General features: G+C 45.4%; 1 protein-coding gene across 1 annotated transcript; it reads right to left on the bottom strand.

The window, feature by feature from the left end:
- Window positions 1–235: 235 nt before the first annotated feature.
- GPR50 (G protein-coupled receptor 50) lies at window positions 236–15895 on the bottom strand. Its single transcript, XM_077307791.1, has 2 exons — window positions 15736–15895; window positions 236–2116 (listed from the first exon to the last, which is right to left on the bottom strand). Exons 1-2 carry the CDS (start codon window positions 15893–15895, stop codon window positions 1245–1247), a joined length of 1032 nt encoding a protein of 343 aa, XP_077163906.1. The 3' UTR covers window positions 236–1244.
- Between the last annotated feature and the right edge of the window lie 344 nt (window positions 15896–16239).

Here is a 16239-nt window from a genome sequence, read left to right as displayed (position 1 = left end):
TTCAGAACCCATCAGGCTTGTTATGGAGACCAAAAAAGAAATGTTGTCAGTTCTTTTCTTCAAGCAAATTCTGCAATCAATTACACACTTTGAGAAGAAACTGAGGCAAGTTTATCAATTGTTTAATGTTTATTGTTATTTGTACTAATTGCCACACAGTATTTTTTTTTCTGTTTTACTCATACACTATGTGTTCCTTTTCATGTTATGGAGAACAGCACCCCCCCCCCAAAAAAAAAAAACAAAAAAACAAGACTGGTAAGGACCATCTTGCAAATCTTTTTTCAACCCTAAGACTGCTGTGGATTGGGAGCTGAGAGGAGAGCAGCTTTCCTACCACTTACAGTACCATTCTAAGCAGACCTACACCCTTCTAAACCCATTGACTACAGTGGATTTAGAAGAAGGCTTGGTTTAAGACTATATTTTCCTCTAATGGAAGACACTTTTGTCACTGGAATCAAACACTCCCTCCACCACTCCAATACATGCTGCAATCCTTTGATCTCCTTTACAAGCTGCTTCTGAAGGCAGGGGACCCTTATGAAGGGTATGGCCAGGAAAACTACAGCAGAAGGGGGAACTGGCAGAAATTACACCTCTACACCCACTAGTGAAAATTTAATCTGAATCCAACCGCAACTGTGTAGGTGGCTGAATTCAGATTGGATCCAGGGACTTCCCACTGTCAGCCAATATATCCCTAATAAACCACAAAGCAGGTTCGACAAACCACACAATTAGGCCACTATTTAAAAAAGAGAAAAGGAAAGAATTATTTGTATGAGTAAGGACCAGCAAGTTTAGGCCCTAGAGTAGCATGAGTAAAGTTGCCAAGCCCCCCTGGTCCGGACAGGGAGCCCCCACTTTCCAGATGTACCTCATCTCACTATAAACCCCCCCACACACCCAATTATAAGAAAACAGTTAATATGATGTGGCAAGTCTCCTGGAAGTGACATCAACATGTTGGGATCATTGGGGTTGACACTCTAGTTTGGAAGCAAAACAGCATAATCAGAAGCTAGTTCTATCATAGAGTTTTTGCTCAAAAGCCAGAGCACTCCCCCCCCCCCAATTTTACTGATGTGCCAACATTGCTTCCGGATGAGGTCAGCACATTTTAGTGCTCCTTGCCACTCCTGGAAAGTGTCCCCCCATCCCACCCCAGCAGCTGTGAGGGACATGGCAACCCTTTTACATAGTCTATACAAACATAACTAAATTAAATAATTTCCTTTTGTTCACAAGTCCATTTCAGCCTGATTACTATTGTTGCTTGTCACCTCTGGAGATGGTTTCCTTTTCTTTCCCTCCGTCCCACCTTTGGACACGTCAACAAACAAGAGCCGGGGAGTCCACAGAGCAAACAGAATTCTTTTGTACTCATCCCGGAAGTTCTGGTTGAGAAGGCCGTATATCACGGCATTGAGGCAGCTGTTGAAGTAAGCCATGAAGTAGCTCGCTACAAAAAGCCACTCTGGAATCTGCGGTACAATTTTGGAAGGATTAATGGAGACAGCCAGGCCGATGAAGTTCAACGGCCCCCAACAAACTGCAAAGAGAACAAACACCACAAACATAGTCAAGAAATTCCGGATGTCCGCTGCTCTCAGCCTCTGCTTACAGTATTGCCTCACCCGGTGTTTGACTTGGATCACCAAAATCCAAATCTGGAGGTAGCAGAAGGTCACTATGGATAGAGGGATGATGAAGTGAATGGCTACCACAGCGATGGTGTACGACTGGCTGACCGTCTGAGCAAAAGTGCAGGAATAAATCCGATGATCATACTGCAGGGAGCCCACAAAGAAGTTTGGCACGATCGCCACCAGCGTGAGCAACCACGTCAGGCACAAGTAGCAGTAGGTGTTCTTCAGATTAAAGAGTCTGTCATACCAGAGGCTGTGGCAAATATAACAGTACCTGTTGACTGCTATGGCTGTGATGTTGAAAATGGAACCAATGACGCTTATGCCCATGAGGAAGCCACTGATCTGGCAGTGAATGTGACCCATTGTCCATTCATTGTGGAAGATGGCACTTAAGATGAGCGGGTAAGGGTAGACTGCCACCACGAGGTCTGCCGCAGACAAACTGACGACAAAAAGATTGCCTAGGCAGTGTGAAAAACAAAGAAATGGTTAAGGAACTAGAAGATCTAATTATGTCGTGAATTATCACAACCCACAAAAAGGGGATTGAACTGTGGATAAATGCCAACCAGCAAAACTAGGAAGAAAAGTCAATGAACATATTCATCCTGTTCCACCAATAACATTTCAGTGTAGAAGCAAGCTTCCATAAGCATCAGAGTCCAAATTCTAATGCTCATTCAATTACTTACTGGATGCATGTTTGGATGAAGCTGGGGATGCACATCTCTACCAGGGGCAGTTAGTCACTGCATAAAACTCTGTATATTTAATAGACTTACAGTGGACTTACTAAATGGAGTTACTCTCATCTAAATCAGCTTACATTAATGATCTTAGAAGGTTGTAACTCCGTTTAAGATTGCACAGTTAGGCAGCATCCATGGTATACAAGGATAAAACAATCCATAGAATGAGTGCCACCATGGTGTTGTGGTTAAAAGTGACTGCTTCTAATCTGTAGAACTGGGATTGATTCCCCATTCCTCACATGCAGCTAGCTGGGTGACCTCAGGCTAGTCACAGCTCTCTCAGCTTCAACTACATCACAGGGTGTCTGTCTATTGTGGGGAGAGGGAAGTAAGCCGCTATGACCGTTTACACACTGGAGGTTTCATATCGGGCTGCAGGCTGGAATTTTAGTCGTGGCAGGTTGCCCCACCTCTTCCTGCACCCACATGGGAGAGCATTTGGCCTGGTGCACCTCATCTGCCCCCGATTTGTGCTCCTGCACGGCAGCTGGGGCAGTGAAGTTGCCAGTGCATAAACGGCCTTTGAGAGTCCTTCACATATTGAAAAGTGAGGTATGAAAACCAGCTCTGCTTCATCAAAATAAAATGACTTTTAAAATTTATCTTTATTCTCATACAAACCAATATTTTACGAAAGTAGAGCAGTAGTAACAATTTTGCCCCCTCTAAAATGGATATAAATCATCATCTATATAATCAACAATTGCGATCTTTTTCTAGTTGGGGTCCCAGAAAACCACAGAAAATTACACCCGATTGTTTTCCCTGTTGTCGCCTATAACAGCCATATAGATTGGGAAAGCTGACCAGAGCAGATATGTTTGTTTGATTATTTGTTTGCATTTTGATGGTGTTTTCCTTGTTAAGCTTTAACACAAAGTAAATTTTTGGAGTGACTAAGATCTTCGAGGTTGCAAAACTGTTAGCAAATAGGAACTCTTCTCAAACATCTCTGAGATCTGCAAACTGTAGTATGTTATTCAGCTCATAAACAACCATAGAGCTATATAATGTATACAATGTTTTCAAACTCTATAATAGTTCAAATATAAATATTAATCCAAAACATAATAAACCATGTCAGGTACTTTGTCCTCATACAAATGTTCACCACCTAAGACAGGGGTAGTTGTCCTGTGGTCCTCCAGATGTTCATGGACTACAATTCCCTTGAGCCCCTGCCAGCAAATGCAAATGCTGACAGGGGCTCATGGGAATTGTAGTCCATAGTCCACAGGTTGACTACCCCTGACCTAAGATACTTTTAAATTAAAATAAGCAATCTTCCAAATTCATTAGTCATCTAAATACATTTGAGCAGTGGAATAGGTAAGGAGGCAGCAGTATCTTCCACACTCTCATGCCAGCCCACCTAAGAGGTGAAGCAGTGGAGAAAAGTTGGCTATAACCTTTGTCTTAATTTTAAAATATGGATTTGTTTCCAGAGGCCTTTCAGCACCTACCTGTGGTCTGAAGTGGAACTGCCTAGACATAGTTTGTAATAATTAGACCTGATTTCAAAAGATTGGTAGGAAGAATGGAAATAGCTTCTGCACTCGTTGCATCATCTTCTCTGAGACAGAGAAACACACTTAAAAATAGCCATACTGCTTCTTCTAAGCCTAATCCTGTCTCCTCTGTGCTTTGCAATCACCTCCAGTCCTTTCCCATACTGACTTTTGATTCCTTAGCAGCGTTGTGCAGTCTGCAGGATTTAAGACTGGGGAGACAGCTTGGGTGATGTTCTCACAGCAGCCATGGGACACGGCTAAGTGACCACTGGGTCAATCGCTGGCCTGGTTCACACGTGCAGGAGACTGAGGTGGCTGAATGGAATGCAGTAATGCAGACAGCAGGACCGCAGGTTGTGTTTCATCAGTTCTTCCTGTAAGTGGCCATGGTTTAGAAAGAGAGAGAAAGACTGGCTACATCACTGGTGTTATCAGGAACGGTTTGGATTTCTGGATCATGGTCTATGATGTCAATATGAGGGAACTACTAACTTGCAAGAAAGTTCAAAAGGCAAAACCATGGGCCACACAAAGGATGGATTACGATGTCTACACTAATGCACAGAGTATGGGAAACAAGCAGGAGGAGCTAGTACTCCTGATAGAGGAAGGGGACTATGACCTAAAAGGAATCACAGAAATTTGGTGGGATAATACTCACAAATGGGATACTAGAATTGAGGGGTACAATCTATTCAAAAGGGACAGACAAGAAAAGAAGGAGTAGCAATATATGCTAAGTATCTTTATACTTGTGAAGAAATACAGGTACCTGAGCATGAAAGTTCAGTTGAGTGTATTTAGGTAAATATAAAAGGAGTAAGAACGGAAAATGGTATTATTGTGGGGGTCTGCTATAGACCGCCAAGCCAGTCAGAGGACTTGGATGAGATACTGCTAGACCAAATTACAGAATTCTCAAAGAGGGCGAAAACAGTGGTCACGGGAGACTTCAATTACCCGGATATCTATTGGAAGACCAACTCTGCTAAAAATACAAACTCCATTAACTTCTTAACTTGTCTTGCTGACAGCTTCATTTCCCAGAAAGTAGAGAGGGGAACCAGGAGCTCTGCTATTTTAGACTTGATTCTCAACAATAGAGAACTAGTAGATGAGGTGGAAGTAGTGGGCACACTTGGTAGTAGTGACCATGTGATTTTGCAATTTTCAATTGTGGGAAAGAGGAAACTTTTACGTACTTGGATGTATAGATTGGATTTCAGGAAAGCAGATTAAAGAAATGTTGGGTAGAGTCCTGTGGTCAGCAAGACTTAAAGAGATGGAAGTCCAAGAAGGCTGGGAGTTTCTTAAAAGTGAAATACCGAAGGCTCAATCACAAATAATTCCCTTGAGAAGAAAAGATGGCCTACGGAAGCCAAGGTGGCTCCATAAGCAGCTGTCAAATGATTTGAGGAATAAAAAAGAGTCATTTAGGAAATGGATGAAAGGTCTTATCACCAAGGATGAATATAAACAAATAACCACTGATTGAAGGGAGTGTTAGAAAAGCTAAAGCTCAATATAAGCTTAGGCTAGCAAGAAGCGCTTAACATAGCAAAAAGGCTTCCTTAGTTATATTTCAAGTAAGAATAAGAGTAGGGACTCTGTAGGACCACTGCAAGGACAAGAAGGAGAAATTATAACAGATGATGAAGAGAGGACTGAACTACTTAACTCCTATGTCTCTTCAGTCTTCTCTTGTGAGGGAAGTAGTGCTTAATGTAGTGGAAACGTAACACAACAGGGGGGATGGGAAAGGTGGCCTAGGATCACAGTGGGGGCAGTCCAGAAACACCTAGTTTCTTTAAAAGAAACAAAGTCTTCTGGACCAGATGAATTACATCCAAGGGTACTAAAAGAACTTGTAGATGTCATAGCCGAACCTCTGTCCATTCTTTTTGACACTTCTTAGAGAACAGGTGAGGTACCAGATGATTGGAGGCTGGCAAATATTGTCCCCATCTTCAAGAAAGGGAAAAAAAGAGGACACGGGTAACTATCGACCTGTCAGCTTGACATCTGTAGCTGGCAAAATTTTGGAAGAAATCATCAAACAGTCAGTCCTTGTTCATCTGCAGATGAAAAGCAGTAAAGGTTTTCTGAGTCAGTAGTCCAGTAACTCCAATAAGGGTTATCAGCAGCTTCTATTCACTAGGGGAGAGTCCAGATGCCTGCAATTCTTTACCTCAACCCTGGCTGGGCTGGTGGCCTTTTCTACAAGCTCACATAAGAAGATGGGCCTGGGAACATGCCTTCAGGAATGGAATCCTTTTAAGGATTATCCAGGCAGTCATGCAGAGTAAGCCCTTGCTTTGATTTTCACTCCTGGAGGAGGCTCAGTTCTGTGCCAAAGATCGTGCCACTGAAGGAAGTTGTGCCTTAATGGGAAAGTAGTCCTTTGCACGTACGCACACATGGACGCACACACACACACTTCCTGCTACTTGTTTCCTTCAAGTCTCCTTTTGAGCAATGAGATTTCTGAGAAGTCCCTGTTGCCTCTCATTTCCAAAACTCTATTCTTCTGCTTTAAGCTCTGAACAGGTGATCAATTAAACTACAGCCCCTGTCTCACATGGCTTTTAAACATGTAGGTCCCATGACAATCAATACAGACTCTTTGGGTAGTCAAAGAGGACTTTGCCTTCCTTTTCAGCAGCAGAAAACTAGTTGGATCAAGCTTCTAGGATTTTGGTCCTCTTGATGATAATGTTATCTGTTCAGTCATGTCCGACCCTTGGCAATTCTATAGGAAAGTTTTTGCCATACGTTTCTGTCAATGACTGCTTCTTTTAGTTGGTTCATGGTCATTCCCGTATCAGCTTTGATCGTGCCGACCCAGTGGATCCTTTGGCGGCCACGTTTCCTTTTGCTGCTGAACATGCCGAGCATTAATGATTTTCCTAACAAGCTCGATTGCATGATGTGCGCAAAGTAAGTGAGCTTTAGCCGTAATATCTTGCCTTCTAATGACATAGTTGGTTTGCTCTTCTCTAAAACTATCTTGTTGGTAACTTTGGCTGTCCATGGTATTCACAGCATTCATCTCCAGTTTGGTGTAGTGGTTAGGAGTGAGGACTTCTAATCTGGCATGCCGGGTTCGATTCTGTGCTCCCCCACATGCAACCAGCTGGGTGACCTTGGGCTCGCCACGGCACTGATAAAACTGTTCTGACCGGGCAGTGATATCAGAGCTCTCAGCCTCACCCACCCCACAGGGTGACTGTTGTGGGGAGAGGAATGGGAAGGCGACTGTAAGCCGTTTTGAGCCTCCTTCGGGTAGGGAAAAGTGGCATACAAGAACCAACTCTTCTTCTTCTATCACTTGAAAGTATCTATTTACCTCCTGTCTTCTTTCTTCAGGGTCCAGCTTTCACATCCATAGCTTGTTATGAGGAAGACAATGTGGTTTTTTCCCCTTTTGATATCCAGCCAATGTCTAATCTGGGGCAAAAATAAGGAATAGATACAACTGGACAACAAACACAAGCCATTAGCTCCAGAAATCAAAGCTCTGCCAGTACTCTATTACCAACATATATGCTTTGGATCTGCCGGGACATGGTATTAGCTGTTGAATTTTTCTCGAGATATATTTTGCTGGAAGATTTGGGGGTCTCATAAAATGGGTTTCAAACGATGTTTCTGAAAACTGGAGATGCTCCTCAATCAAAGATAAGTGGACACACTTCCTTGAAAAATGGTTCTTCCAATTTCCCCTTGTAATGCACTGTCATGAGGAAAAGGGTGTTCTCTTACTTTGCAGGGAGCAATGGAAAGGCCCAACTGTGATTGATGCCCCATGTAAACCAAGGCATACAGGTCCTGTGGACCGTGCACAGAACAAGAGCCTGTTTTACAGGTATGATGTCCCAGGTTCAATCCCTGACATGTCCAAAAGATCTCAGGTAAGAGATGCTAAAAAAACATTACTTCCCCTGACAACACATTGTCCAGACAATTACTAATTAAACTGCGGGATTCACAGCCAGCCAATATAGTGATGTCCATGAGTGTAAAGGACTAGTCAGATTTATTCATGAATATTAGCCATAAGGTAAAGGTAAAGGTATGAGCCTCTTGTGGCGCAGAGTGGTAAGGCAGCCGTCTGAAAGCTTTGCCCATAAGGCTGGGAGTTCAATCCCAGCAGCCGGCTCAAGGTTGACTCAGCCTTCCATCCTTCCGAGGTCGGTAAAATGAGTACCCAGCTTGCTGGGGGGTAAACGGTCATGACTGGGGAAGGCACTGGCAAACCACCCCGTATTGAGTCTGCCATGAAAACGCTAGAGGGCGTCACCCCAAGGGTCAGACATGACTCGGTGCTTGCACAGGGGATACCTTTACCTTTACCTTTAAAGGTAAAGGTATCCCCTGTGCAAGCACCGAGTCATGTCTGACCCTTGGGGTGATGCCCTCCAGCGTTTTCATGGCAGACTCAATACGGGGTGGTTTGCCAGTGCCTTCCCCAGTCATTACCGTTTACCCCCCAGCAAGCTGGGTACTCATTTTACCGACCTCGGAAGGATGGAAGGCTGAGTCAACCTTGAGCCGGCTGCTGGGACTGAACCCCCAGCCTCATGGGCAAAGCTTTCAGACGGCTGCCTTACCACTCTGCGCCACAAGAGGCTCAATATTAGCCATAAGCATTCCATATACCGAGGCAGCAAACCTCTGAATACTAGTGCACATCAGGGGAAGATCTTTGTGCCCTCCAAGGCAAACTTGTTGGCCACAGTATGAAAGAAGCTGCAAGACTATACAGACCCACCACACCCTTCTTCTCATTGTTGAAATCATACCTGAAGGGATGGACATTTTGAAAGCAGCAAACATTTCATTTCATCAGGAAAAAGTGAAGACAAAATAATCCCAACAAAATGTGCAGTTACAGATTTTTTGCTGATTAAATTCAAACATAAATGGCTTCAGAATAATTATTCCAAAGGAAGCCGGCTTGAACAGGGCTTTGCATACCAATGCATTTTAATTAGATTTCGATTGCTTTGATTAAGAGCTGGAGCAATGTAGTAAAGCAGGGACCCGAAAAGTCCACAGTTCAAATCTCAATGCAGCTCTGTGAGCTTGAAAGACACATTTCCTTCAGCTTCACTCCCTCCCCCTTCAGCCTTCTGTAATATGAGGATAACTGTACAAAGATCTTACAAATATGACATGGCATATTCCAGCATAGCTGTAAAAATTTAATACCTAAAAAAAACACACACACACACACACACACACACAAAAGCGTCTGATAGAATCAGATGATGCATCTCATGGTACATCTCAAGAGTCAATTTTAGCACACAATCACTTATATATTACAATAATGGCCAAATAAAGGCTAAACAAGACTTGACACTAAAGATTCATGTTTCTGGACTTCTGAGGGTTTAAATGCTACTCTGCAGCCCCAGGCAGCTGTCTTGAAGATCAGGGAAGGGCTGCTACGGACAATATGCTTAACCCTTTCCTCCCAGACTTCTCTCAAGATTTCAAATGTGTCGGCAAAACTGCAATAGATAACCCTTGCAAAAAAATGACACGAGTACTACAAGACCTCTTTCTTTTTCTTCTTCCAAGTTAAATTTTGCACAATATAAATACAGACAAATCAAACTACTTTAAAATAACCAGAGATAATGTATTAACTGCACACTCAGCCAGCTGGCTCATGGCAGTGTACAACATTAAAATAACAGTAAAAACCAAACATAAAACAATATAATAACCCCTCTGCAACCCCTAATACTCCTTAAACTGCACTAGCCCCCTGCAATCCAGCATTTCCAGAGGGTACATAGAGATGAAGGAGAAAGAAGAGGGGTCCCGACATCTTCCTTGCCCTGCCCTCAACCAAATGCCTGGTGGAACATGCAGCCAACTAGGGGACCTTGGGCTTGCCACGGCACTGATAAAGCTGTTCCAACCAAGCAGTGATATCAGGGCTCTCTCAGCCTCACCCACCTCACAGGGTGTCTCTTGTGGGGAGAGGAAAGGGAAGGCAACTGTAAGCAGCTTTGAGCCTCCTTCGGGTAGAAAAAAGCGGCATAAAAGAACCAACTCCGCTTCTCCCTTCTCCCTTCCTTACAGGCCCTGCGGAACTGGGACAGCTCCGACAGGCCAGGCATACTTCACGTGGGCCAGGGACCATCAGTCTGTTCAAACACGCAGAGTGGAAAGCCCTGCAAAGGGGCGTAGGGAAGATAACATGGGCCCAGACTACAAATTGCCTTAAAGGTCAAAACTAGAAACTTGAACTTACAACTGGCAAACACTGCAGTTGATGCAAGACTGGCTGCATATGGGATTTTCAGGTAGTCCCTGTAAGAACCCTTGCAGCAGCATTCTGTACCAGCTGCAATTTCTGGGTCAAGGGTATGCCCACTCACAGCACGTTATAATAGTCTAAACCAGGGGTAGTCAAACTGTGGCCCTCCAGATGTCCATGGACTACAATTCCTATGAGCCCCTGCCAGCATTCGCTGGCAGGGGCTCGTGGGAATTGTAGTCCATGGACATCTGGAGGGCCGCAGTTTGACTACCCCTGGTCTAAACCGAAGGTGATCATTGCATGGTTCACTGTGGGCCTTGTGGTCTGGTGCCAGGAGACTCACTTGGCAGTGGAGGTGGTAAAATGCCATTTGGGGTGTCAGAAGTCACCTCTAAATTCCTGGCCAAGGACATCCAGGCACTTTCTGTTCTGGCCCTTTCTTGCTCAGCCACAGGATCTCCTTCTTGGAAGGGTTGATTTTCAGGCGACTCTACTTGAGCCAGACAATCACCACCTCCAAACAACTGGCAAATGTATCCGGGGGTGGGGGGGGGGGAGTCAGGATGGCTGTCTATAACCTGAGTGTCATCAGAGTACTGGTGACACCCCAGCCCCAAACTCTGGCCAGCTGGGCCAGAGGGCACATATAGATATAAAACAACATGGGGGAGAGTACCTCATCTTGCGGCAGTATGCCTGGAAGCTGGTAATAGTGCGATTCATTCTCACATACCCCATTGCAACCCTCTGTCTCTGGTTCCAGAGAAAAAAGATCAGCCACTGTAAGACAGTCCTTTGTATTCCAGTCCAAAACAGTGCAATCCTATACAGAATTATTCCAGGAAGTCAATGTGCTTACACTGGAGGAGCGTGCCTAACACTACACTGTAAATCGGCTGCACCATATAAACATGTTATCATGATGTATATAAGACAAAAGGGGCCTTGAAATACTGATCAAAGAGCATAAAGAGTTTAGTGTCCTACAGGCACCACTAAAAGAGGCTATTGAGAAAATGTGGCCCTTTCTGGCATGCCTAGGGTAATGCCAATCATCTCTTTGGAGTCGGGAAATGAATTTCCACCAAGCCAGATTGGCCAGGGATTCAAAGTGGGGTGAGGTTGGGGGCATCATCTGAACATGGAATTGGGATCACTGTGGGTGGGTAGGTAATTGTGAGTTTCCTGCATTCTGCAAGACTAGATGACCTTGGAGGTCCCTTCCAGCTCTACAGTTCTATGAAAACACCAGGGTAAAAGGCTTCTGACTACTAGTAAGGAAAGTGTTCCACACCTGACGAGCCAACACTGTAAGGGCCAGTCTGTAACAGCTATAGTCTCAGGCTATTTGGGCTTTTGAAGGAAATAACACCGTAGTAATGAAGCCAACCTGTCCATGGAGTTTTCATGACAAAGATACTGGAGTGGTTTGCCATTTCCTTCTCCAGTTTGCCATTTCCTTCTCCAAATAGAAGAAAACAATAGAATAGGGAGGACCAGAGAACATTTCATGCAAAGATGGGTATGATAAAGGACCAAAATGGTAGGGACCTAACAGAAGCAGAAGAGATTTTAAAAAGGTGGCAAACGTATACAGAAGAACTATACAAGAGTGAGCTTAACATCCCTGATAACCATGAGGGGGTAGTCACTGACCTGGAGCCAGACATCCTGGAATGTGAAGTCAAATGGGCCTTAGGAAGTCTAAGCAACAATAAAGCTAGTGGAGGTGACAGCATTCCAGTTGAACTATTCAAAATCTTAAAAGACGATGCAGTAAAAGTGCTACACTCAGTATGCCAGCAAATTTGGAAAACTCAGCAGTGGCCACAGGATGGGAAAAGGTCAGTTTACATTCCAATCCCAAAGAAGGGCAATGCCAAAGAATGTTCAAACTACCACACCATTGCACTCATTTCTCATGCTAGCAAAGTTATACTCAAAATCCTACAAGCTAGCCTCCAGCAATATGTGGACCGAGAACTTCCAGAAGTACAGGCAGGATTTTGAAGTGGCAGAGGAACTAGAGATCCAAATTGCCAACATACATGGAAAAAGCTAGGGAGTTCCAGAAGAACATCTGCATCTGCTTCATTGACTATGTTAAACCTTTGATTGTGTGGAGCACAACAAACTGTGGCAAGTCCTTAAAGAGATGGCAATACCAGAGCATCTTATCTGTCTCTTGAGAAACCTATATGCAGGTCAAGAAGCAACATGACCTTGGGTTTGCCACGGCACTGATAAAACTGTTCACACCAAGCAGTGATATCAGGGCTCTCTCAGCCTCACCCACCCCACAGGGTGTCTGATGTGGGGAGAGGAATGGGAAGGCGACTGTAAGCCGCTTTGAGCCTCCTTTGGGTAGGGAAAAGCGGCATATAAGAAACAACTCTTCTTCTAGGCAGTTGTGCCCTTTGTGCAATGTTTATAGGTTCCCCAAAACATCTGGTTAGCCACTGTAGAAATGGAATGCTAACTAGATGAGTACCAAGGTGGGCCTAGGGAAACAAAAACAATCTTTTTTAGGGTTTCATACGTGAATGTTCTCCTTGCTTGGTGGCTGCCACACATGTGAATAAGTCATTGCAAAATCTAACAGAACATTCATGCAATTTCACTTCATTCCAAATTCAAAAAGTTTTTGCATTGGGGTAAGCCAGACAATGATGTGGCAGTAAAGACTAGCTAAAGACCATTCTTGAGAGCCCATCAAATCCCTGCTTCAACTTTTATTTCAGGCACAAAAGGACTCCAGCCCTCTGCATACATACCTGGAGCAAGCTCCACTGAACACAGATGCAGAAAGAGATTTTAGATAAAGGAAGTATTTTCAATTGAGGCAAATTCACTTATCCAGTTGTGATTTGTCAACTGTAAAACAAGCAAGCAATCTTCCATGAATTAAACCAACTATCCTCTCTCAAACTGCATCAAAGAATTTACTAATAAATGCTGCACTACTGAAAAACATGCAAATAGCCAGGAGGCTAAAATGCTATAATTACAAAATAGAAGCATTTAAGGTCTCCTCTCTGCTGCTCTTGGTTGCCAAGACTGCTCAAACCCTCCAACTTCAGAAAGTCTCCCTATGTGAAAACATTAGGGAAACAAAGTCACATGTAGCATCTATCTAACGAACCTTTGCAGTCTTGTCACCACAACCTCCTAGTTAGGCAAAGCAATTGAAATGTCATTGCCGCTAAGTTGCAACAAAGAGGGCCAGCTTTGTTCCCAGGGAGGGAATCCATTAGGCAGTTTTCCACCCCTGTAAAAACAAAAAAACAGTAATACTTTAAATCAGAAATAATCAACCTACAGAATAAAACATCTGCAGGTTCACAGTGTTTTTACTTTTGAAAAAAACTCAAGAAAAAAAGTATATGTTCCAGAAAGGGCTGCCTTTTGAAATAAAAAATGTTGATCAAAAGAGGGGCTAAAAGTCTGTCAAAGTAGAATTACAGAATCACAGAGTTGTAAGGGACCTCCAAGGCCATCTAGCACAAGGCAGGAACTCTCAATTCCCTGCCCACCTACAGTGACCCCAATTTCATGCCCAAGTAATCCCCCCACCACCACCAAAAATCTCCAAAATCCAATACAATCAATGGCGGAGACAAGAGCGAATTACTCTATGGTACAACCCTTAACCCTTCTGGTGGCAGTTGCTGTTGCCCCAATAACTGACCACAGACAATGTATGGCCTGGGAGGGGGGACAAATTATAAAGAGGGGGGAGGGACCTGATTTTATTACCCTGGCTTCAACCAATTCTAGAGCCCACTTCAGTGAACAAAGTAAATCCTTAGCTGGCAGCCATACATACATATGCACATGGGCACAAAGGTGGGAAGGAATGTACACAGTGCCATGAAATGCAAGAGGAAGAGTGTGCCCATTCACAACAACTGGAACTGGCAAGTACAATTGGAGTTATATGACCTTGGGGGGGGGGGCTTGCCACAACAGGTCGGCTAACACAACTCTTAGGAATTTGTTGCCAATGAAATCCTGAAGTTATTGTCAAGAGTTCTGATGACTGCCATCTATCAAAGGGGGGGATTGGCTTAATCTGAGTAAACAATCACTTTAAATGGCCCCTTGGGATCAAACCCGAATGCTAACATTTAGTGAGCCACTTGGAGTGCAAGGCTTCAACACAAAACATATGTCCCTTCCACAGTCATTTGTGACGTGTGAAACATTAAGACATGCAGCAGAATGGTTCTTTAATGCAGCACAAACCCACAGTGGAAGGGCCGAGGTTACAGAGCAATTCACCCTGCCAGAAGTCAAAGGCAGGGACAGAACCGCAAGCAAGTCCCAAGGAGCCGCAAGTCTCCCCATCCCTTTGGTTTACTCTCCCAAAAATGGATTTTGCAACTGAAGTTTGCAAGATGGATTTCACACCCTTAACAGTTCGCCTCAAAGCAATCGATCTCACAGCCAAGTTATCACCTGAAACGGATTTGAGCACAGAGCACATTCCTACTGAGGGATGCTACGGCTTACCTGAAATCACATCCCTGTCTCAAGATCTGATCTAGTGTGCCAAGTGTCCAAATATCTCAGAAAGATAATGCAGCTGCAGGAGGAATTTCTGCTCTGGGCAGGCTCTGAAATTCACATTTGTGTACTAAGGCTGTTACATTTCAAATTCTCACCACTTTGAAACACTTGCTTCATTTCATCCAAAGAATTCCTCAACATCTCATAGAGCAGGACAACCAGCAGGACTAAACTTTTAAAGGGATTGGTGTCTGGTATTAAAGCTGCCTAGGACTCTCCTTTCTCTCACTTTGATGCCTGACCTGCCAGCCACATCCCAAATTGGCAGTACCTCAGTCACCGGAGGAGGGAGTGCTTTGTACTTGCCCCTGATCACTCTCCATCATGACTTTACCGGTTTCAGCTCCAGGAACATGCCAGCGAAACTATAATCTGGTGCAAAGCCCTCATGGGTCCCAAAGTCCTGCAGGCGGCAGCCAGAAGGATGTGTAGTCTAATGCAGGGGTAGTCAACCTGTGGTCCTCCAGATGCCCATGGACTACAATTCCCATGAGCCCTTGCCATGCCATGTCAGGGACTTGTGGGAATTGTAGTCCCTGGACATCTGGAGGACCACAGGTTACGTCCCACCCACCACCCATGCACCCCCAAGAACAAGGAAACCGCATCAGGTTCCAGAAGTCAGGTGTGCACAGGTTTGTCAAAGGAGTTCTACCTGGTCCTGCTGAACAAGCAGCATGCAGGGAAGACGATCAAGGAACGGGGCCATGGTAGTCTAGCTCAGGGGTAGTCAAACTGCGGCCCCTCCAGATGTCCATGGACTACAATTCCCATGAGCCCCTGCCAGCGAACGCTGGCAGGGGCTCATGGGAATTGTAGTCCATGGGCATCTGGAGGGGCCGCAGCTTGACAAAACGTTTCTCTTTGAAACACAAACTTCCACCGGCTGCTTGCCAATATAACGACGAGGGGACTATGAGCCTTAATCGTCGCCTGCCCGCCTGCCTGCCCAGCCGGCCGGCCGCACTCACCGGCGTTGCGGAGCTTGGGGTTCCTCAGCACCGAGGCGATCAGCAGCCCGTTGCCCACCACGTCCACCACGATGGTGAAGATGAGCACGGCGGCCAAGGAGTGGCGCGCCTGGCCGGGGGAGAAGCGGCAGCCCGAGCACGTCCCGTTGCCGTCCAACATCGCCTCGCCCTTCGCGCCCGGCGCCACTCCCAGCCCGTCAGCCGCCACGGACACGCCGGGTGGGTCGCTCGCTCTCCGGGCCCACCCCCGAGGGAGGTAGCCAGGCAGGCATCCCCATCGCCCTCGGCGCCTCCGAGCAGCAGGTGTTCCAGCGCCGCCCTCTTCCCGCTCTCGCCCCCCGTTCTGTGCTCCCGGCGGCTCCGGGAGACTCCCCCGCCCAAAGGACTCCCCGACGGCCCTCGGAGCTCGCGGCAGGAACCGGCGCCCTTGGAAAGGTTGCCTCAGCCCCTTCGTACCGGGCAAGGGCTGAAGTAGTGGTAGTCGAACGAGCTAGTCAACCTGTG

This window comes from Paroedura picta, chromosome 13 (genome assembly GCF_049243985.1).
Source record: "Paroedura picta isolate Pp20150507F chromosome 13, Ppicta_v3.0, whole genome shotgun sequence".
In the NCBI taxonomy this organism is placed as follows: Eukaryota; Metazoa; Chordata; class Lepidosauria; order Squamata; family Gekkonidae; genus Paroedura; species Paroedura picta.
The sequence above is the reverse complement of the archived record's forward strand: the minus strand, read 5'-3'. Positions and strand labels throughout refer to the sequence as shown.

Bases quoted from the DNA above. Each gene is read 5' to 3' on its own strand.
- GPR50 (XM_077307791.1), bottom strand. From the start codon at position 15,895: ATGTTGGACGGCAACGGGACGTGCTCGGGCTGCCGCTTCTCCCCCGGC. The intron at 2,117-15,735 runs GTGAGTGCGGCC...CACACTGCCTAG, and splicing joins CCCCAAGCTCCGCAACGCCG to GCAATCTTTTTGTCGTCAGT.